The sequence below is a fragment of the Phyllobates terribilis genome, unplaced genomic scaffold (assembly GCF_046119375.1).
Source record: "Phyllobates terribilis strain yellow unplaced genomic scaffold, ASM4611937v1 Scaffold_13__5_contigs__length_258822181, whole genome shotgun sequence".
Lineage (NCBI taxonomy): Eukaryota > Metazoa > Chordata > Amphibia > Anura > Dendrobatidae > Phyllobates > Phyllobates terribilis.
In genome coordinates, this window is record NW_027362773.1 from 211168534 (window position 1) to 211192970 (window position 24437).

General features: G+C 49.3%; 1 protein-coding gene across 1 annotated transcript in view; it reads left to right on the forward strand.

Annotated features, from left to right (window-relative positions):
* The window catches only part of ZNF276 (zinc finger protein 276), a 55888-nt gene that overhangs the window by 23865 nt on the left and 7586 nt on the right, over positions 1-24437 (forward strand). The window contains exons 2-10 of the mRNA XM_073659210.1: positions 15191-15500; positions 15799-15845; positions 15963-16367; positions 17348-17417; positions 17521-17607; positions 18323-18433; positions 18664-18739; positions 19279-19396; positions 19470-19569. Of these exons, the coding sequence (XP_073515311.1) occupies positions 15191-15500; positions 15799-15845; positions 15963-16367; positions 17348-17417; positions 17521-17607; positions 18323-18433; positions 18664-18739; positions 19279-19396; positions 19470-19569 (1324 nt within the window). The remainder of the gene's footprint in view (positions 1-15190; positions 15501-15798; positions 15846-15962; positions 16368-17347; positions 17418-17520; positions 17608-18322; positions 18434-18663; positions 18740-19278; positions 19397-19469; positions 19570-24437) is intronic.

The following is a 24437-nucleotide window of genomic DNA, read 5'->3' on the forward strand; positions in this document are numbered from 1 at the left end:
AATACAGGATGTAACTCAGGATCAGTACAGGATCAGTAATGTAATATATGTACACAGTGACTGCACCAGCAGAATAGTGAGTGCAGCTCTGGAGTATAATACATGATGTAACACAGGATAACTAATGTAATGTATGTAAACAGTGACTGCACCAGCAGAATAGTGAGTGCAGCTCTGGAGTATAATACAGAATGTAACTCAGGATCAGTACAGGATAAGTAATGTAATGTATGTACACAGTGAAAGCACCAGCAGAATAGTGAGTGCCGCTCTGGAGTATAATACAGGATTTAACTCAGGATCAGTAATGTAATGTATGTACACTGTGAGTGCAGCTCTGGAGTGTAATGCAGGATGAAACTCAGGATCAGTAATGTATGTACATAGTGACTGCACCAGCAGAATAGTGAGTGCAGCTCTGCGGTATAATACAGGATGTAACTCAGGATCAGTAATGTAATGTATGTACACAGTGAGTGCAGCTCTGGAGTGTAATGCAGGATGTAACTCAGGATCAGTAATGTATATACACAGTGACTGCACCAGCAGAATAGTGAGTGCAGCTCTGGAGTATAATACAGGATGTAACCCAGTATCGGTACAGGATATGTAATGTATGTACACAGTGATTGCACCAGCAGAATAGTGAGTGCAGCTCTGGGGTATAATACAGGATGTAACTCTGGATCAGTACAGGATCAGTAATGTAATGTATGTACACAGTGAGTGCAGCTCTGGAGTGTAATGCAGGATGTAGCTCAGGATCAGTAATGTAATGTATGTACACAGTGACTGCACCAGCAGAATAGTGAGTGCAGCTCTGCGGTATAATACCGGATGTAACTCAGGATCTGTACAGGATCAGTAATGTAATGTATGTACACAGTGAGTGCTGCTCTGGATTGTATTGCAGGATGTAACTCAGGATCAGTAATGTATGTACACAGTGACTGCTCCAGCAGAATAGTGAGTGCAGCTCTGAAGTATAATACAGGATGTAACTCAGGATCAGTACAGGATAAGTAATGTAATGTATGTACATAGTGACTGCACCAGCAGAATAGTGAGTGCAGCTCTGCGGTATAATACAGGATGTAACTCAGGATCAGTACAGGATAACTAATGTATTGTATGTACACAGTGACTGCACCAGCAGAATAGTGAGTGCAGCTCTGGAGTATAATGCAGGATGTAACCCAGTATCTGTACAGGATAAGTAATGTAGGTACACAGTGACTGCACAAGCAGAATAGTGAGTGCAGCTCTGGAGTATAATACAGGAGGTAACTCAGGATCAGTACAGGATCAGTAATGTAATGTATGTACACAGTGACTGCACCAGCAGAATACTGAGTGCAGCTCTGCAGTATAATAAAGGATGTAACTCAGAATCAGTACAGGATCAGTAATGTAATGTATGTACACAGTGACTGCACCAGCAGAATAGTGAGTGCAGCTCTGGAGTATAATACATGATGTAACACAGGATAAGTAATGTAATGTATGTAAACAGTGACTGCACCAGCAGAATAGTGAGTGCAGCTCTGGAGTATAACACAGGATGTAACTCAGGATCAGTAATGTACTGTATGTACACAGTGACTGCACCAGCAGAATAGTGAGTGCAGCTCTGAGGTATAATACAGGATGTAACTCAGGATCAGTAAAGGATCAGTAATGCAATGTATGTACACAGTGACTGCACCAGCAGAATAGTGAGTGCAGCTCTGGGGTATAATACAGGATGTAACTCAGGATCAGTAATGTAATGTATGTACACAGTGACTGCACAAGCAGAATAGTGAGTGCAGCTCTGGAGTATAACACAGGATGTAACTCAGGATGAGTAACGTAATGTATGTACACAGTGACTGCACAAGCAGAATAGTGAGAGCAGCTCTGGAGTATAATACAGGATGTAACTCAGGATCAGTACAGATCAGTAATGTAATGTATGTACACAACGACTGCACCAGTAGAATAGTGAGTGCAGCTCTGGAGTATAATACAGGATGTAACTCAGGATCAGTGCAGGATCAGTAATGTAATGTATGTACACAGTGACTGCACCAGCAGAATAGTGAGTGCAGCTCTGGAGTATAATACAGGATGTAACTCAGGATCAGTGCAGGATCAGTAATGTAATGTATGTACACAGTGACTGCACCAGCAGAATAGTAAGTGCAGCTCTGGAGTATAATACAGGATGTAACTCAGGATTAGTACAGGATTAGTAATGTAATGTATGTACACAACGACTGCACCAGTAGAATAGTGAGTGCAGCTCTGGAGTATAATACAGGATGTAACTCAGGATCAGTGCAGGATCAGTAATGTAATGTATGTACTCAGTGACTGCACCAGCAGAATAGTGAGTGCAGCTCTGGAGTATAATACAGGATGTAACTCAGGATCAGTACAGGATCAGTAATGTAATGTATGTACACAACGACTGCACCAGTAGAATAGTGAGTGCAGCTCTGGAGTATAATACAGGATGTAACTCAGGATCAGTGCAGGATCAGTAATGTAATGTATGTACTCAGTGACAGCACCAGCAGAATAGTGAGTGCAGCTCTGGAGTATAATACAGGATGTAACTCAGGATCAGTAATGTAATGTATGTACACAGTGACTGCACCAGCAGAATAGTGAGTGCAGCTCTGGAGTATAATACAGGATGTAACTCAGGATCAGTACAGGATAAGTAATGTAATGTATGTACACAGTGACTGCACCAGGAGAATAGTGAGTGCAGCTCTGGAGTATAATACAGGATGTAACTCAGGATCAGTACAGGATAAGTAATGTAATGTATGTACACAGTGACTGCACCAGCAGAATAGTGAGTGCTGCTCTGGAGTATAATACAGGATGTAACTCAGGATCAGTAATGTAATGTATGTACACAGTGACTGCACCAGCAGAATAGTGAGTGCAGCTCTGGAGTATAATACAGGATATAACTCAGGATCAGTAATGTAATGTATGTACACAGTGACTGCACCAGCAGAATAGTGAGTGCAGTTCTGCAGTATAATACAGGATGTAACTCAGGATCAGTAATGTAATGTATGTACACAGCGACTGCACCAGTAGAATAGTGAGTGCGGCTCTGGAGTATAATACAGGATGTAACTCAGGATCAGTAATGTAATGTATGTACACAGTGACTGCACCAGCAGAATAGTGAGTGCAGCTCTGGAGTATAATACAGGATGTAACTCAGGATCAGTACAGGATTAGTAATGTAATGTATGTACACAGTGACTGCACCAGCAGAATAGTGAGTGCAGCTCTGGAGTATAATACAGGATGTAACTCAGGATCAGTAATGTAATGTATGTATACAGTGACTGCACCAGCAGAATAGTGAGTGCAGCTCTGGAGTATAATACAGGATGTAACTCAGGATCAGTACAGGATCAGTAATGTAATGTGCAGAATAGTGAGTGCAGCTCTGGAGTATAAATAATATAGGATGTAACTCAGGATCAGTAATGTAATGTATGTACACAGTGACTGCACCAGCAGAATAGTGAGTGCAGCTCTGGAGTATAATACAGGATGTAACTCGGGATCAGTAATGTAATGTATGTATACAGTGACTGCACCAGCAGAATAGTGAGTGCAGCTCTGGAGTATAATACAGGATGTAACTCAGGATCAGTACAGGATAAGTAATGTAATGTATGTACACAGTGACTGCACCAGCAGAATAATGAGTGCAGCTCTGGAGTATAATACAAGATGTAGCTCAGGATCAGTAATGTAATGTATGTACACGGTGACTGCACCAGCAGAATAGTGAGTGCAGCTCTGTAGTATAATACAGGAGGTAACTCAGGATCAGTACAGGATAAGTAATGTAATGTATGTACACAGTGACTGCACCAGCAGAATAGTGAGTGCAGCTCTGGGGTATAATACAGGATGTAACTCAGGATCAGTACAGGATCAGTAATGTAATGTGCAGAATAGTGAGTGCAGCTCTGGAGTATAAATAATACAGGATGTAACTCAGGATCAGTAATGTAATGTATGTACACAGTGACTGCACCAGCAGAATAGTGAGTGCAGCTCTGGAGTATAATACAGGATGTAACTCAGGATCAGTACAGGATAAGTAATGTAATGTATGTACACGGTGACTGCACCAGCAGAATAGTGAGCGCAGCTCTGGAGTATAATACAGGATGTAACTCAGGATCAGTACAGGATCAGTAATGTAATGCATGTACACAGTGACTGCACCAGGAGAATAGTGAGTGCAGCTCTGGAGTATAATACAGGATGTAACTCAGGATCAGTACAGGATAAGTAATGTAATGTATGTACACAGTGACTGCACCAGCAGAATAGTGAGCGCAGCTCTGGAGTGTAATACAGGATGTAACTCAGGATCAGTACAGGATAAGTAATGTAATGCATGTACACAGTGACTGCACCAGCAGAATAGTGAGCGCAGCTCTGGAGTGTAATACAGGATGTAACTCAGGATCAGTACAGGATAAGTAATGTAATGTATGTACACAGTGACTGCTCCAGCAGAATAGTGAGCGCAGCTCTGGAGTATAATACAGGATGTAACTCAGGATCAGTACAGGATCAGTAATGTAATGTATGTACACAGTGACTGCACCAGGAGAATAGTGAGTGCAGCTCTGGAGTATAATACAGGATGTAACTCAGGATCAGTACAGGATAAGTAATGTAATGCATGTACACAGTGACTGCACCAGCAGAATAGTGAGCGCAGCTCTGGAGTATAATACAGGATGTAACTCAGGATCAGTACAGGATCAGTAATGTAATGTATGTACATAGTGACTGCACCAGCAGAATAGTGAGTGCAGCTCTGAAGTATAATACAGGATGTAACTCAGGATCAGTACAGGATAAGTAATGTAATGTATGTACATAGTGACTGCACCAGCAGAATAGTGAGTGCAGCTCTGCGGTATAACACAGGATGTAACTCAGGATCAGTACAGGATAAGTAATGTAATGCATGTACACAGTGACTGCACCAGCAGAATAGTGAGTGCAGCTCTGGAGTATAATACAAGATGTAACTCGGGATCAGTAATGTAATGTATGTACACAGTGACTGAACCAGCAGAATAGTGAGTGCAGCTCTGGAGTATAATACATGATGTAACTCAGGATCAGTACAGGATAAGTAATGTATGTACACAGTGACTGCTCCAGCAGAATAGTGAGTGCAGCTCTGGAGTATAATACAGGATGTAACGCAGTATCGGTACAGGATAAGTAATGTATGTACACAGTGATTGCACCAGCAGAATAGTGAGTGCAGCTCTGGGGTATAATACAGGATGTAACTCAGGATCAGTACAGGATCAGTAATGTAATATATGTACACAGTGACTGCACCAGCAGAATAGTGAGTGCAGCTCTGGAGTATAATACATGATGTAACACAGGATAACTAATGTAATGTATGTAAACAGTGACTGCACCAGCAGAATAGTGAGTGCAGCTCTGGAGTATAATACAGAATGTAACTCAGGATCAGTACAGGATAAGTAATGTAATGTATGTACACAGTGAAAGCACCAGCAGAATAGTGAGTGCCGCTCTGGAGTATAATACAGGATTTAACTCAGGATCAGTAATGTAATGTATGTACACTGTGAGTGCAGCTCTGGAGTGTAATGCAGGATGAAACTCAGGATCAGTAATGTATGTACATAGTGACTGCACCAGCAGAATAGTGAGTGCAGCTCTGCGGTATAATACAGGATGTAACTCAGGATCAGTAATGTAATGTATGTACACAGTGAGTGCAGCTCTGGAGTGTAATGCAGGATGTAACTCAGGATCAGTAATGTATATACACAGTGACTGCACCAGCAGAATAGTGAGTGCAGCTCTGGAGTATAATACAGGATGTAACCCAGTATCGGTACAGGATATGTAATGTATGTACACAGTGATTGCACCAGCAGAATAGTGAGTGCAGCTCTGGGGTATAATACAGGATGTAACTCTGGATCAGTACAGGATCAGTAATGTAATGTATGTACACAGTGAGTGCAGCTCTGGAGTGTAATGCAGGATGTAGCTCAGGATCAGTAATGTAATGTATGTACACAGTGACTGCACCAGCAGAATAGTGAGTGCAGCTCTGCGGTATAATACCGGATGTAACTCAGGATCTGTACAGGATCAGTAATGTAATGTATGTACACAGTGAGTGCTGCTCTGGATTGTATTGCAGGATGTAACTCAGGATCAGTAATGTATGTACACAGTGACTGCTCCAGCAGAATAGTGAGTGCAGCTCTGGAGTATAATACAGGATGTAACGCAGTATCGGTACAGGATAAGTAATGTATGTACACAGTGATTGCACCAGCAGAATAGTGAATGCAGCTCTGGGGTATAATACAGGATGTAACTCAGTATCAGTACAGGATCAGTAATGTAATGTATGCGCACAGTGAGTGCAGCTCTGGAGTGTAATGCAGGATGTAACTCAGGATCAGTACAGGATAAGTAATGTATGTACACAGTGACTGCACCAGCAGAATAGTGAGTGCAGCTCTGGAGTATAATACAGGATGTAACTCAGGATCAGTAATGTAATGTATGTACACAGTGAGTGCAGCTCTGGAGTATAATGCAGGATGTAACTCAGGATCAGTAATGTATATACACAGTGACTGCACCAGCAGAATAGTGAGTGCAGCTCTGGAGTATAATACAGGATGTAACCCAGTATCGGCACAGGATATGTAATGTATGTACACAGTGATTGCACCAGCAGAATAGTGAGTGCAGCTCTGGGGTATAATACAGGATGTAACTCTGGATCAGTACAGGATCAGTAATGTAATGTATGTACACAGTGAGTGCAGCTCTGGAGTGTAATGCAGGATGTAGCTCAGGATCAGTAATGTAATGTATGTACACAGTGACTGCACCAGCAGAATAGTGAGTGCAGCTCTGGAGTATAATACATGATGTAACTCAGGATCAGTACAGGATAAGTAATGTAATGTATGTACACAGTGACTGAACCAGCAGAATAGTGAGTGCAGCTCTGGAGTATAATACAGGATGTAACTCAGGATCAGTACAGAATCCGTAATGTATGTGCATAGTGAGTGCACCTCTGGAGTATAATACAGGAAGTAACTCAGGATCAGCACAGGATCAGTAATGTAATGTATGTACACAGCGACTGCACCAGCAGAATAGTGAGTGCAGCTCTGGAGTATAATACAGGAGGTAACTCAGGATCAGTAATGTAATGTATGTACACAGTGACTGCACCAGCAGAATAGTGAGTGCAGCCCTGGCGTATAATACAGGAGGTAATTCAGGATCAGTAATGTATGTACACAGTGACTGCACCAGCAGAATAGTGAGTGCAGCTCTGAAGTATAATACAGGATGTAACTCAGGATCAGTAATGTAATATATGTACACAGTGACTGCACCAGCAGAATAGTGAGTGCAGCTCTGGAGTATAATACAGGAGGTAACTCAGGATCAGTACAGGATCAGTAATATAATGTATGTACACAGTGACTGCACCAGCAGAATACTGAGTGCAGCTCTGCAGTATAATGAAGGATGTAACTCAGAATCGGTACAGGATCAGTAATGTAATATATGTACACAGTGACTGCACCAGCAGAATAGTGAGCGCAGCTCTGGAGTATAATGCTGGATGTAACTCAGGATCAGTACAGGATCAGTAATGTAATGTATGTACACAGTGACTGCACCAGCAGAATAGTGAGTGCAGCTCTGGAGTATAATACAGGATGTAACTCAGGAACAGTAATGTAATGTATGTACACAGTGACTGCACCAGAATACTGAGCGCAGCTCTGGAGTATAATACAGGATGTAACTCAGGATCAGTACAGGATCAGTAATGTAATGTATGTACACAGTGAGTGCAGCTCTGGAGTGTAATGCAGGATGTAACTCAGGATCAGTAATGTATGTGACTCGCCCCCTGGGCCGCGCGGCACTCGGGACCGGGCTTCGGGACAATGCTGGGAGTAGTGGTGGCGACCCGGTCCCGTGGCTCAGGGTGGTCAGACCAGTGGTAGTCTGCTATGTGCTGTAGGTAATGTCCGACTACGCCACCCGTGGATTGCGGTTATTATGAACCGCCGCTGCAAGGCAGACCGCTGGGGCTGATGGTGTATGCAGCTGATGTAGTGTTACTCCCCACGGGAAGAGTGCAGCCCCAGGGCAGTGTAGAGGATGGTGGGGGTGATGGTGCAGAGTCCCAGTGCCTTTAGTGCTGGAGGAGCAAGGAGTACACAGACAACGTACTGCAGTCCAATGTCTTTTACTCACAGTTCATGTGCTCCGGTTCACTTCAGCGCAAGCAGTGACCACCCAAGCCGTGCGGTGTCCACCAGGTGAGGGACTCGGTCAACCCCCAGGCACTTCAGGAGTATGGTTCAGAGCTCCTTCCTATCCTTCCTTCGGCTCATGCCCTGCCAGTGACCAAGCTTTTGTCCAGCTCCCGCGGGTCTATGCGGGCACACGTGGGCCCCGTTTCCCGCTACCCTATATGGTATGCCTTCCTAGCCAGGTTTAGCAAGGGGTCGCACCAAGTGATGGTCGCGACCTCCGGTTCTTGGCTGAAGATTATGAGCTTCCACCAAATTGGGATCCGGTACCCTCTTCTTGACTGACCCGTCACCCGATTCACGTTGGTCCTTAGGGTCCCTTCCACCTTCTTGTTCCTGAGCCCTTCTGTTTCTTGGCCACTTCTTTCCCTTTCCTTCTCTTCTCCTCCGTTCCTTCTCCTCTCAGGCCCCGGCCTTTTCTCTAGGCCTGCCTCTGAGCAGAGCTCCTACAGAGCCTCTGCTCCCTGTCTTCTCCTCTCACTGACTGAACTGAACGGACCCCCGATCTAAGATGGTGCCCACCTTTTATACTTCCCTCTAGAACATGAGCCCAGGTGACCAGCAACCAATGAGCTCCTACCTACGCACAGGAACCGTCCCCTCCTGCTCCTACATCACTGGGTTTTCCTCCCCCCTCCCCACTCCAGCCAGGGACATGGTCTGTCGTGCCTGCATTAATATTTAAATGGGAGCACCGTTGAGCTGTCCCCCGGAAATGGGGTGTGTGTGCTGCATGCAGCTACCTGAGCCCTGGCCCATACTCCATCCTTACCCGGGAGTGGAATATCACACCTCTGGCAGAGGTGCAATACCTCTGTAGCAACCGAACCCTCGGGGCACTACATTCCCCCCCGGTAAAGCACAGCACGCCCTCGGGCTGGAACACAGCAAAAACAATTAAGTACAGGACATGCAAAACTTTTCACATTAGAAAACGGACGACACAGTTCAATTCCCTTCATGGGAAACACTTTCCTCACTTGTTACACTATTGTAAAACACTTTGCTAATGCCTCCGGAACTCTTTTGTCACATAAACATTATAGAAAACTTTCACATTATTATTTAGCAGCATATAAAACTTTTTCTACATAAAACATTTGCAAGAAAAACGTTTTCAAAACACATTCTTGAACTCTGGCCGCTGGGCAACTTGTGACCAGGTGTTCAATCATCTTTTAAGTGCAAAAACTTCAGTAAACTTTTAAACGTGAGGGACTCCCTGTCCCAAGGTAGACATTACAGTCTTGTTATAAAACCAGTAGGGGGCGCTTTAGGAAGCGCAACTATTTACAGGGAATTGGCCGTTCCCAGTCCTCGGCCGGTTGGAAAGGGGGAATGGCTGCTCTCAGTCCTCAGCCAGGTAGGGGATAAGGGGCAACTTTCAAACAGGTAACAGTCTCATAACAGTTCCTTTACCCTGACGGGTAACTATTGACATTTGTGCGCTGCCACTTTTCAGTAGCGGTGTCCTCCTTGCGCACCTTCCTCAGGATTGTCTTCAGACCCGTCCGGGTCCTCTTGGCTTTCCTCGTAGCCATAGTGCCGCAGTTCCTCCTCGGTAAGCCGGTGGACTTGGAGGGCGTACGGTCCTTTGGCGCCCTTGTGCCGGGTATAGGTGACCACATCACCAGGGTATAGGTCACGTCCACGGTGTCCCTCTGGCAGATGGCTTTCGACGTCCCTGCGGGTCACAAAGACGTCACCGGCGGTTTCCGGGTCCATTATAAAGCCCCAGCCATTCTCCATCTGGAACTTTATCACGGTCCCGGTGGCTCGGGGACCGCGGGCGGCTCGGGGGTCTTGATGGGCCTTGCGTTTCTGCTCGGCAATCTGGGCCTGAAGCCGCTCCTCCCTAACGCGCCTCTCTCGCCGTTCCCGCTCAAAGGTCACCAGCTGCTGACGACAGGACTCCAGACGGCGGGCTGCCTCTGCCCAGGTCTCCTGAGTGAACCCCATTAGGTTTTCGCCAGTGGGGTCCCACTCAAATTGGGCGTCCTCTATTGGGGGCAGGGTGACTTCTACGGGCTCCGGAGCAGGTATCAGGGGCTCGCGCGGGAGCTGGGTCTTCCATGGTCGACCGCTGACCAGCTCGGCCGGCCACACCAACGGCAGTCCATCCAGAACAGTGTGCTGGGCAAACAGGTCCGCGCCCAGTGGTGGTATAGCGGAGGGCCCCGGTTTGGGAGCAGCGCCCGGGGGCACTTGGCCTTGCGACCAGGCCGGGGGTCTTCCGGTTGTGCCTGGTGGCGGCCCGGTCCAGGAGGGGGGCACTGGTGGCGTAACGGCGCCCGGGTTCACTAGGCCTTGCGACCAGGCCGATGACGCCTCCTTCTTCACTGTGCCCGAGGGCGTGGGGCAGGGCGTGGCCGCGGCTCCTGCCACTTGAGGCCTAGCCGGGAGTAGTGACGGCGCGGCAACAGGTACGGTGAGTGAGGCTTCGGGATCTGCGACAGGAGGCTGGGGCAGGCTTGCAGCTGCTGGGCCTGGGGTGGTAACTTCCCCTTTACCTGCCTCAGTCCTCGTGGCTCCCTCCGCGGCGTCGTCTCCGGCCTTCACTCCTCCTTCACCGTCCTCAGAGGCAGGCGTACTCCGGGATGCGGGTGAGGCCTGCCGCTGGCGGGTTCCAGCCTGCCGGGCCAGTTCTTCTCTCCACCCGGTAAGCGCTTCCCGCTGCGCCCGGACCATCCTCTGATCCAGGTCTTCCAGTGCAGCTTGCGCACGCTCCGGATCTCCGCCAGGCTGCATGGCGGTTCAGCCTGCAGCAGGCTCCGGGTCAAGGTATTGGTGCTGCTGAATGCTTCCTCCATTCCCGGGTGCATTCTGTCTAGACTGATCCAGACCGCGCCCTGCCCCACAGTTTTCTTCCTTTCCCGCCCCCATTGGGGGTGGTCCTGGGGCAACTTGGTGACAATCACTTTCAGGGGCAGCCCCCCCACGTTGATGGACATCTCCACACCCGCACTCATGGCTGGTAGGGGCGGGCTCCTTCTTTGGCGCCATTCTGGGACCTGGCCCACGATGGGAGGTGGCCTCCTGTTGTCTTTTGGCGCGCACATTATGGCGTCCGTTCTGCTGGGGCGGGCGCCATTTTTCAACACAGTCAATTCGAGAAAACAGTCTCTTTTCAGGCGCGCAATACCCATTTGTGGCGGGTTGGTCACAATCCTGCCGAGTACGCCAAAGCTGACTCGCCCCCTGGGCCGCGGGGCACTCGGGACCGGGCTTCGGGGCAATGCTGGGAGTAGTGGTGGCGACCCGGTCCCGTGGCTCAGGGTGGTCAGACCAGTGGTAGTCTGCTATGTGCTGTAGGTAATGTCCGACTACGCCACCCGTGGATAGCTGTTATTATGAACCGCCGCTGCAAGGCAGACCGCTGGGGCTGATGGTGTATGCAGCTGAGGTAGTGTTACTCCCCACGGGAAGAGTGCAGCCCCAGGGCAGTGTAGAGGATGGTGGGGGTGATGGTGCAGAGAGTCCCAGTGCCGTTAGTGCTGGAGGAGCAAGGAGTACACAGACAACGTACTGCAGTCCAATGTCTTTTACTCACAGTTCATGTGCTCCGGGTCACTTCTGCGCAAGCAGTGACCACCCAAGCCATGCGGTGTCCACCAGGTGAGGGACTCGGTCAACCCCCAGGCACTTCAGGAGTATGGTTCAGAGCTCCTTCCTATCCTTCCTTCGGCTCATGCCCCGCCAGTGAGCAAGCTTTTGTCCAGCTCCCGCGGGTCTATGCGGGCACACGTGGGCCCCGTTTCCCGCTACCCTATATGGTATGCCTTCCTAGCCAGGTTTAGCAAGGGGTCGCACCAAGTGATGGTCGCGACCTCCGGTTCTTGGCTGAAGATTATTAGCTTCCACCAAATTGGGATCCGGTACCCTCTTCTTGCCTGACCTGTCACCCGATTCACGTTGGTCCTTAGGGTCCCTTCCACCTTATTGTTCCTGAGCCCTTCTGTTTCTTGGCCACTTCTTTCCCTTTCCTGTTCCTTCTCTTCTCCTCCGTTCCTTCTCCTCTCAGGCCCCGGCCTTTTCTCTAGGCCTGCCTCTGAGCAGAGTTCCTACAGAGCCTCTGCTCCCTGTCTTCTCCTCTCACTGACTGAACTGAACGGACCCCCGATCTAAGATGGTGCCCACCTTTTATACTTCCCTCTAGAACATGAGCCCAGGTGACCAGCAACCAATGAGCTCCTACCTACGCTCAGGAACCGTCCCCTCCTGCTCCTACATCACTGGGTTTCCCTCCCCCCTCCCGCCAGGGACATAGTCTTTCGTGCCTGCATTAATATTTAAATGAGAGCACCGTTGAGCTGTCCCCCGGAAATGGGGTGTGTGTGATGCATGCAGCTAACTGAGCCCTGGCCCATACTCCATCCTTACCCGGGAGTGGAATATCACACCTCTGGCAGAGGTGCAATACCTCTGTAGCGACCGAACCCTCGGGGCGCTACATATGTGCACAGTGACTGTACCAGCAGAATAGTGAGTGCAGCTCTGGAGTACAATACAGGATGTAACTCAGGATCAGTAATGTAATGTATGAACACAGTGATTGCACCAGCAGAATAGTGAGTGCAGCTCTGGAATATAATACAGGATGTAACCCAGTATCGGTACAGGATAAGTAATGTAGGTACACAGTGACTGCACCAGCAGAATAGTGAGTGCAGCTCTGGAGTATAATGCAGGATGTAACTGAGGATCAGTCCAGGATCAGTAATGTAATGTATGTACATAGTGACTGCACCAGCAGAATAGTGAGTGCAGCTCTGGAGTATAATACAGGATGTAACTCAGGATCAGTAATGTAATATATGTACACAGTGACTGCACAAGCAGAACAGTGAGTGCAGCTCTGGAGTATAATGCGGGATGTAACTCAGGATCAGTACAGGATCAGTTATGTAATGTATGTACACAGTGACTGCACGAGCAGAATAGTGAGTGCAGCTCTGGGGTATAATACAGGATGTAACTCAGGACCAGTAATGTAATGTATGTACACAGTGACTGCACCAGCAGAATAGTGAGTGCAGCTCTGCGGTATAATACAGGATGTAACTCTGGATCAGTACAGGATCAGTAATGTAATGTATGTACACAGTGAGTGCAGCTCTGGGGTGTAATGCAGGATGTAACTCCGGATCAGTAATATATGTACACAGTGACTGCACCAGCAGAATAGTGAGTGCTGCTCTGGAGTATAATACAGGATGTAACTCAGGATCAGTACAGGATCAGTAATGTAATGTATGCACACAGTGACTGCACCAGCAGAATAGTGAGTTCAGCTCTGGAGTATAATACAGGATGTAACCCAGTATCGGTACAGGATAAGTAATGTATGTACACAGTGACTGCACCAGCAGAATAGTGAGTGCAGCTCTGGGGTATAATACAGGATGTAACTCAGGATCAGTAATGTAATGTATGTACACAGTGACTGCACCAGCAGAACAATGAGTGCAGCTCTGGAGTATAATACATGATATAACTCAGGATCAGTACTGTATGTACACAGTGACTGAACCAGCAGAATAGTGAGTGCAGCTCTGCAGTATAATACAGGATGTAACTCAGGGTCAGTAATGTAATGTATGTACACCATGACTGCACCAGCACAATAGTGAGTGCAGCTCTGGAGTATAATGCAGGATGTAACTCAGCATCAGTAATGTAATGTATGTACACAGTGACTGCACCAGCAGAATACTGAGTACAGCTCTGGAGTATAATGCTGGATGTAACTCAGGACCAGTAATGTAATGTATGTAAACAGTGACTCCACCAGCAGAATAGTGAGGGCAGCTCTGGAGTATAATACAGGAGGTAACTCAGGATCAGTAATGTAATGTATGTCCACAGTGACTGCACCAGCAGAATACTGAGTGCAGCTCTGGAGTATAATACAGGATGTAACTCAGGAACAGTAATGTAATGTATGTACACAGTGACTGCACCAGAATACTGAGCACAGCTCTGGAGTATAATACAGGATGTAACTCAGGATCAGTAATGTAATGTATTTACACAGTGAGTGCAGCCCTAGAGTGTAATGCTGGATGTAACTCAGGATCAGTAATGTATGTACACTGTGACTGCACCAGCAGAATAGTGAGTGCAGCTCTGGAGTATAATACAGGATGTAACCCAGTATCGGTACAGGATAAGTAATGTAGGTACACACTGACTGCACCAGCAGAATAGTGAGTGCTGCTCTGGAGTATAATACAGAATGTAACTCAGGATCAGTACAGGATCAGTACAGGATCAGTAATGTAATGTATGTACACAGTGACTGCACCAGCAGAATAGTGAGTGCAGCTCTGGAGTATAATGCAGGAGGTAACTCAGGATCAGTACAGGATCAGTAATGTAATGTATGTACACAGTGACTGCACCAGCAGAATAGTGAGTGCAGATCTGGAGGATTATACAGAATTTAACTCAGGATCAGTAATGTATGTACACAGTGACTTCACCAGGAGAATAGTGAGTGCAGCTCTGGAGTATAATACAGGATGTAACTCAGGATCAGTAATGTATGTACACAGTGACTGCACCAGCAGAATAGTGAGTGCAGCTCTGGAGTATAATACAGGATGTAACTCAGGATCAGTAATGTAATGTATGTACACAGTGACGGCACCAGCAGAATAGTGAGTGCAGCTCTGGAGTATAATACAGGATGTAACTCAGGAACAGTACAAGATAAGTCTTGGGTTGATGGATACATTGCACTTAGTTCCCTATCACTTTCCCACCTTTGTTGCTTTTTATTTCAGCCTTCGGTCGAGCGCTGAGTTCCGGTCACTGCCGGCTCTGCCATGGGAAGTTCTCTTCCCGCAGTCTGCGGCAAGTGTTTGGGAAGGTGCCTGTTGCTGGTCGGAGCTCGGAGAAGCATCGGCGGATGGAGCAGGTGTTCTTCGCTGACTTCCAGCAGTTGGTTGGCGTCTCGGTGCAGCAGGACCCCCGGTTGCCGCAGTCCGTGTGCAGGAGCTGCCATGCCCAGTTCTACAAGTGCCGCAGCGTGTTACTCACCTTCATGCAGAGAGTGAACGTCTCGCCGACCGCTCCACATGGCAATGCCACAGGGTGGGTGCAGTAAGGTAAACTATGTATATTGTATGCAGCACAAGTTTACAACCCCCTAGATGAACCTTACAGTTCTGCGCTGAGGCTCTGCTGCAATGTCCAGGAGCGGAGAGATCTCTAATCTCGGCTGTCTATCCGAGTGGATAGACGGAGGTAGAGGTCTTCTGTCTCCCCATTGCAGACCTCGGGGTGCAATAATGGGGTGCAGCTGGGGCCCATTGCGGTCCCCCATGTTTGTTCTGTATACACTGTGGTGCCAGCGATTATGACTTTGTATTTGTTTTATTTGCATTTTTAGTGGTAACGTGCACAGTCCTGAGAGTCTGAGCCCCGGGCCCTGCGCAGGTAAGGAGGATTTATGTGCAGGGGCCACACAGGTCTAATGCATTTCACAGCTGCACTGATACATTGCAGCAAACAATCTGCGATTCGTTTGGCTCATGTGTGACTTTCCGCTTGTAGATCTGATCACCTCGAGCCCCGAGTACCTGACCGGCCTGGTTAGCTGGACTCATAGCCATGCGGGCGGCTGCACCTCCGTGCCCAGCTTGCAGCGAGTGCTTTCCGCACAATTCCGCGGCATTATTCGGGCAGTGTGGGCATGCGACGACGGGCACGACTACATTATGGACACTGACTCCGACCTCACAGAAGGGCAGCAAAACACGGAAAATCCAAAGGCACAAAGTGGAAATGGGCTTCATACTGACACTGCCACATCGGGGTATACACTGCCGGACAGGATGGACGCCCCCCCAGCTATCGCTGACATTGGAAGGGCAGGTTACCCTCCGGCCCAGATCAGACAGCCCGCGCTGCCCCTGGAGACACCCATGGCCTTGTGTCCTGACACAGATTCAGCGCAGGGTAAGATGTCTGGAGCTGACCTCCATTCATGTCTCTTAAACGCAATCAATTAATCTTTACGGAAACGTAAAAAGTGAAAATGAAATATATAACGCTCCGACAGTGTTTGCTGGTATTGTAATTTGGGCAAAAATGGATTCTTTTTATTTTCAAATAGGAAATAATAGCAACAAATTTAAATACAGATGGAAAATTGGTGGAACCTGCTTCATTGTGGTTCCTTGATATGGAATTATAATGATATGTCTCAAAGAGGCTTTATTCATACCTACGTGTGAGCTTCCTGTAGGAAACTGATCCGGTACTGATCCTCTGTGACCTCCTGTATTATACTCCAGAGCTGCACTCAGTATTCTCCTGGTGCTGTCACTGTGTACATACATTACATTACTGATCCTGTACTGATCCTGAGTTACATCCTGTATTATACTCCAGAGCTGCACTCACTATTCTGCTGGTGCAGTCACTGTGTACATACATTACATTACTGATCCTGTACTGATCCTGAGTTACATCCTGTATTATACTCCAGAGCTGCACTCACTATTCTGCTGGTGGAGTCACTGTGTACATGCATTACTTATCCTGTACTGATCCTGAGTTACATCATGTATTATACTCCAGAGCTGCACTCACTATTCTGCTGGTGCAGTCACTGTGTACATACAATACATTACTGATCCTGTACTGATCCTGAGTTACATCCTGTATTATACTCCAGAGCTGCACTCACTCTTCTGCTGGTGCAGTCACTGTGTACATACAATACATTACTGATCCTGAGTTACATCCTGTATTATAGTCTGGAGCTTTATGATTTTGCAGGCTTCCTAGCTGGAATCTCCCAGCATTCCCTGCTGGCTCAGCCTTGTACACTGTGACACTTATGGTACAGACATTATACCGTCTAGTCTGCACATATACAGGGCTGATGCTCGATGCCGCTGCCTCGTTATGTCAGTTCTTCTTTCTTATGGCAGGATATGATGGCAGAATGTCTCCTGTGACTACTGATCCTACAAGGGATGTGGACATCGACCTCTCAGACGGGTGAGGATGTTCTTGTATGTATGACTGTTCTCTTTCCAGCATGGACTGTGGGAGTTCAGACTGGGTTATACTGGTTACTGCAGTGCGTTTTCTTCTTACATAGGGACTTCCACAGCAGAGATGCCAGAGAACGCAGAGGAGACACCTTGTTATCTTCAGATGACTCCTTTGAACCATATCCAGAAAAGAGGTAAAAGGTTCTGGGACATGATGGTGAGATTCATGAGCCGGGAATGAAAAAATGAAAATCAGAATAATTCTCCTTGCATGCCTTCTGTCGTCTTTAACTGTGCCCTCTGGAACTCATGGTCAGCGTGTAAGAAACTCTCCTACATCCAGGACTTTTTCCTTTCAAACTCCATTAAATTTCTGGCTCTTACTGAAACCTCGGTCCAGCAGTTGGACACCACCGCCACGGCTGCTCCCTCGTACGGTGGCCTACATTTTCACATACCGCCAGACCCGAGAGCAGACAAGGTTGAGGTGTTGGGCTGCTCCTTTCAATTAAATGTAACATTTTGCAACTTTTGAAATTGTTGCACAAGTGTCACCAACTTTTTGAAAGTGTGTGGAAGGCGCAGCCAACTAAAGTGGCGCAAATTATGACAGTTGTACTCCGGTCCTTGACTGCCATACATTTCCTACCCTGACGCATGATAGCTGATACATATGCCAAATTCATTAAGGGGCGCAAACGTCATAAAGATTGGACTGGTGTGTGACCCCAATGTCAACTCCATTACTGCCTGCTATGCCAGGAGTCTTCTCTCCATCTCGTCGGCCCATGATTAGCCGCCTGGTTCTGAACATCACGATGGGAGAGGTCACATCTCAAATTCACAGTCCTACTGCGGTATTAATTGTCTACGGTATATACCCTCACTTCATTCTTTTCCGGATTCCAGGCACCGGCTTAGGAAGACCCGACCGAGGAAAAGCCAGAAAGCCCAAGAGCCCAAAGTAAGGAAAAAGCCGGGACCAAAACCAGGCTGGAAGAAGAAGATTAAGCGAGAGAGGTCAGTGATGTAATGGACGGAGGGGCATTGGACATATTCTGCCTCAATTATGTGTCTCATACAAGATCAAGACCCCTGGCTGCCAGTCTAATGTGTGCGGGGGCTGCTAACTTTCCCCGGTGGAGGATCTTGAGTTTCATCTCTTTTCTTTTGGGCCAAACGATCATCATGTAATGTGGCAGGTACCTCATTGTATAAGGCATCTTGGTGATTCGTTCTGTGTTTTGCAGAGAGGAGCTGCCCACTATCTACAAGTGTCCTTACCAAGGCTGCACTGCCGTCTACCGAGGAGCTGATGGGATGAAGGTAAATACGTTTCACGGTCTGGGCAATGGAGATTCTGGAAGGAGCAGAGGAGTCTAAAATAGAGTTGGTGCCAATCTATTTGCACTTCCCTGTCCATTGACCATGACAGCGCTCAGTAGCCACTGGATGGAGCGGGAGAGCCGCTTCTTACCTGTTGATGTCTGTGGCTCTTCTTCTGGTTAGCTGGCTTGGTGCTGCGTCATGGCAGTCCGGCTGCCTTTTTCCAAAATCAGCGCTACATCTGTCCACAGTTTGTGAGGGGTGCTGGAGGTCAGAGTATTCACTTCAATAAAGCCAAGTTCCCAGCAAAACTCCTGGACTGGTATTGAAGATATTGGGAGAAAGCAGCCATGTTTTTCTAATTCTGCACAACCAAAGGAGCTCCTCAAATCCTGCGTTGGGCACATCGCGGCTCGTCCAGCCCCGCGGTCGGCACATCGCGGCTCGTCCAGCCCCGCGGTCGGCACATCGCTGTTGTTTCATGCACAGGATTACTTTTAATTGTTGCATTAGGACAGTGTCCTGTTTTGTCTTTCTAGAAGCACATCAAGGAGCACCATGAGGAGGTGCGGGAGCGGCCGTGCCCTCACCCCGGCTGTAACAAGGTGTTCATGATAGATCGGTACCTGCAGAGACACGTGAAGCTGATCCACACCGGTGAGCGCTGCGTCTCCTCCATCCTGTCCGGCTCTCACCTCTTCTGCCTAACGCTTCCTATTTCTTCACCCAGAGGAGAGGAATTACATCTGTGACCAGTGCGGACAGGCGTTCAAGCAGAGGAAGCATCTATCTGTGCATCAGATGAGGCACTCGGGAGCTAAGCCCTTACAGTAAGTCTCGCTCCTCCGCATCGGCCGGAATAACGAGGAGGAAATGCTCCGATTCCCCACAATCTAACAGCGGGATCACCACTCTCAGATCTCGGATATTCCTCCCAGCAATGTATAAATACATAAAGAGTTAGCTTTTTTTTTTTTTGTTGAGGAGGGTTGGATGGGTGGATTGTTTCCCGACTGTCTGACCCTGTAGCGGTGATTGGACAATGACAAGTTGTGTAGGAGGAATAAGAGATCCAGCCTAAGGCAGAGGGAGAAAGATGGATTTTGGTAAGACCTTACCTGTAAAATCCTTTTCAGCGAAGGAAGGAAGGGAGACACAGATCCATTAGTAGTGGGTAGGCGGAGCCCCACAGGATAGTTCACCTCAGATTAGAAAAAGTGACGACCGGCCCCTCCAGCTTAGGCTCCTCCTACTCCCATGTCCTTCAGTCCGTACACAAGCTAAGGAAGAGCAGACCATACCAGCGGAATAACACAACCCCTTCCGAAAATTCAGAAAAGCGAGAGAACAGGTTATGCATATAACAGAAAAAACACACAGTCCCAGGCACTACTCACTGGACCTGACAACTGTGATGAGCTGGCAATGCTGGAACAGAGCCTTTGCGCGCCGACCGCAGCCAAGATAACCGCCATCAGAGAGGAGTCGCGCCGCATCTGGAAAACAATAATACACTTCTGCCATGGGAGGGTGCTGTGTCTCCCTTCCTTCCTTCGCTGAAAAGGATTTTACAGGTAAGGTCTTACCAAAATCCGTCTTTCAGCAGCAGAAGGGAAGGAAGGGAGACACAGATCCATTACTAGTGGGACGTCCCAAAGCAGTCCAGAACTCAAGGGTGGGAAACAGTGGCAGAATCGCCAACACCCCAACAACGTAGGCAAGCGCGCAACAAGCGCCAAAAACGAGATAAAGAGAGAACCTAAACCACCGCCGCCTGCAGGACCCTGCGTCCCAAGGCCGCATCGGCGGAAGCACTCACGTCCACTTTATAAAATTTAGTAAAAGTGTGAACGGAGCGCCAGGTAGCCGCCCGGCAGAGCTGCGCTGCCGAGGCCCCCTGACGAAAAGCTCACGACGAACAGCTCTCGTGGAATGAGCTCGAACCTTAACCGGACAAGGCTCGCCCTTGAGCCGGTACGCCTCCAGGATAGCCGAACGTATCCACCGAGCTATAGTGTCCTTGGAAGCCCGCCGACGACCAGCAGGAATCACAAAAAGAGAGTCAGACTTCCGAAACCCTTGCGTGATTGTAAGATAGAACTTCAAAGCCCTCACCAAATCCAACGAGTGCAAGGCCCGCTCCTTTGGACTCTAAGGTTTCGGACAGAGGGAGGGCAACACGATGTCCTGATTGACGTGGAAACGCGACACCACTTTAGGCAGAAAATCGCAACGGGTACGACACACCACGCGATCCGATTGGAACTCCAGAAAAGGGGGCGAGCAAGACAGTGCCGCCAACTCAGAAACCCTTCTCAAGGAGGTGACCGCCACCAGGAAGGCCACCTTCCAAGAAAGCAAGTAAAGCGTAGCTGAATCCATAGGCTCAAACGGCCCATGCTGAAGAGCCTCCAAGACTAGATTGAGCCGCCAAGGAGCCACAAACGCCCTCCGACGCGGAAACTGACGTGCAACCCTGCGAAAAAACGAACGCACATCCCTGCGCGAGGCAATAGCCTTCCGAAAAAGCACGGATACTGCAGATACCTGACCCTGCAAGGTACCAACCGCCAGACCTTTGGCCAAACCACATTGCAGAAAAGCCAAGAAGTTAGAAATGGAAAAAACCCTCGGGTTCCTTGACGATCCAGAACACCATGAATAGAAGGCCTCCCAAGTTCTGTGATAAATCCTAGTCGTAGCTGGACCTCTGGCCGCCCGCAAGGTGGCAATAACCTCAGCTGAAAACCCACGACGGGTCAAGATCTCGGTCTCAAGTGCCACGCCGTCAAACGAAGTGACTTCAGGTCCGGATGGCGAATGGGCCCTTGGGTTAACAGGTCCAGGCGAAGAGGCAGTGGAAACGGAGGCGCCGCCAGAAGAGACACCAGCGCTGAATACCATGCCCTCCGCGGCCAATCCGGCGCCGCCAAAATCGAAAAAATACGTACGAGTTTGATCCGCCGGATCACCAGAGGAAGTAAGGATACCGGCGGAAACACGTAGATCAGCTCGAACTGGTCCCACGGGGCCACTAGAGCATCTACCGCCACAGCCTCCGGGTCCCTGTACCTGGACATGAACATCGGAATCCTGGCGTTCAGCCTGGATGCCATCAAGTCCACTTGGGGAGTCCCCCAACGGGAGCACAGCAGTGCAAAAACTTCCGGATGAAGACTCCATTCTCCGGGACCCACCTGCTCCCGACTGAGGAAGTCTGCCGTGATATTCAGCACTCCGGGGATGTGAATCGCGGAGATGGCTGGAACCCTGAACTCGGCCCATACCAGGATCCGAGAGACCTCCATCATGAGTCTGGAACTCCTCGTCCCCGCCCTGATGGTTGATATACGCGACAGCTGTCGCATTGTCTGTCTGAATCCAGAGCGGCAGACCGCTCAAAGGGACCGTCCAATGTCGGAGGCAGAGAAATATCGCTCTCAACTCCAGGATGTTGATCGGCAGAGACGACTCCTCTGACGACCAGACCCCCTGAACCCAGAAATCGTTCCAAACACACACCCCCCCCCCCCCCTCCCCAGCCAGTCAGGCTGGCATCCGTGGTGATGACCGACCACCGTGGGAGGAGGAAGGATTTCCCCAGGGATAAAGCCTCCGGACGTAACCACCATCCAAGAGACTCTCGCACCCTGCGGGAGATACCGACACAGCGATCCAGCGAAGCCGGCGATCGATCCCAACGGGTCAGAATAAGATCTTGGAGACCACGGGACTGAAATTGTGCAAACGGTACCGCTTCCATTGCCGCCACCATCAGACCCAGAAGGCGCATACACTTCCGAAGGGACATCGCCATCGCCGACCTCATAGCCTGGACATGGTGACGAAGGTTCGCTTGTTTGTCCGGAGGCAGGGACACCACTGCCCGTACCGTGTCGAAATGCATCCCCAAGAACAGGATTGACTGCGACGACTCCAATGACGACTTCTTGCAATTGACCAGCCACCCGAAGTCCTCCAGGTGCTGAAGGGAGAGATCGCAAGCTGTCACCGCCTCCTCCGCTGAGGGCGACACAATCAACAAGTCGTCCAGGTAGGGGAGAATCGTAACTCCTTGCCTTCGAAGGAGCGCCATGAGCGGCGCCAGAATCTTTGTAAAAACCCTGGGCGCCAAGGCCAACCCGAATGGAAGGGCCACAAACTGGTAATGGGCCTGACCTATGGCGAAACGCAGGAAGCGCTGGTGAGCCCTGCCGATAGGGACATGCAAATAGGCGTCACGGATGTCGATCGACACCAAGAAATCGTACTGCGACAGGGCCACCACAACAGAGCGAAGAGACTCCATACGGAATTTCCAGGTCTGGACATGAAAATTCAATTCTTTGAGGTCCAGAATGGGGCGAAACTTGTCCTCCTTTTTGGGGACCACAAAAAGGTTGGAGTAAAACCCCCTTCCCCGGTCCTCCGGCGGAACCGGAACCACCACACCCTGCTGCAGAAGAGAGTCGACCTCCCGCAGCAGTGCGGCAGCCAGCTTGGGCTCGGACGGGATGCGTGACTGACGAAACCTGTCAGGGGGTCGAGAATGAAACTCTATGAAATAGCCTGCCGACATAACCCGCGTCACCCAGGCGTCCGATACGTGGGACGCCCAAATCGACCCGAATTGTAGCAGACGACCTCCCACTCGAGAGTCCTCGAGAGGGTTCCTGCTGTCAGTCCGCCTTAGCGGGCTTTTTGTCAACCTCCCGTTTGTCCTGACGGAAATGTTGTTTCCAGGGTGTACGAGATTTCTGGGTGGTCTTCTTTCCGGAAGACGAGGGACGACCCGATCTCCAAGAGGGCTGACCGAACCGCCCCCTGGGCCGAAAGGACCGACGACCACTACCGGCACTCGACTTGCCAGACGTAGAAGCCGCTGCTTTCCGCTGCGGCAAAGCCGTATCCTTGGCCTTGGCAATCAACTCCGTGAGGTCCGATCCAAAATGCTAACCGCCCTTGTACGTCAGACTCGGCAAACCTTGTTTGGATACTGCGTCCCCAGTCCACTGTTTAAGCCACAGTGCTCTCCTGACTGTGACTGCCGAGGATTGAGCCCTGGACAGAACCGAAGTAGTATCCAGCACTGCGTCCCTGCCATATCGGGCCGCCTCTTCCAACAGCTGGAAGAGCCTTTCCACCTCAGACAGCGGAGTCCCATTTTGCCACGCCCTCCGCAGCTGATCCAACCACCGCAGAGAAGCCTCACCAGCCCACATGGCCCCCAAGGCCGCTCGGAATCCCTGACCCGCGGCCTCGTAGATCGACTTCGCCGCTAACTCAGTCCTTCTGTCCAGCGGATCCTGTAGACTCGCCTTCCCTTTAACAGGAAGCAAAGAGGATTTGCTCAGCTGAGACAATGGCACGTCCACTTCAGGAGAGGGGACCCAATTAGCGATAGTCTCCGTGGAGCAGGGATACAGAGCATCAAAAAAAACGCATCCCCTGGAAGCGTTTATCCGGACACAGGCGTTCTTTCTCCACCGCCTCGTTAAGTTCATCGTGTGCTGGCAGCGTCAAACGAGTCCGACGCGACTCCTGATACAGCTGGGCCGACTTGCCAGGGCGCCTAGTCACCTCTTCAGACTGCTGTAACTCCGCCCGCATAGCCCCAATAAAAGCGTCCACGCGACTCCTGATACAGCCGGGCCGACTTGCCAGGGCGCCTCGTCACCTCTTCAGACTGCTGTAACTC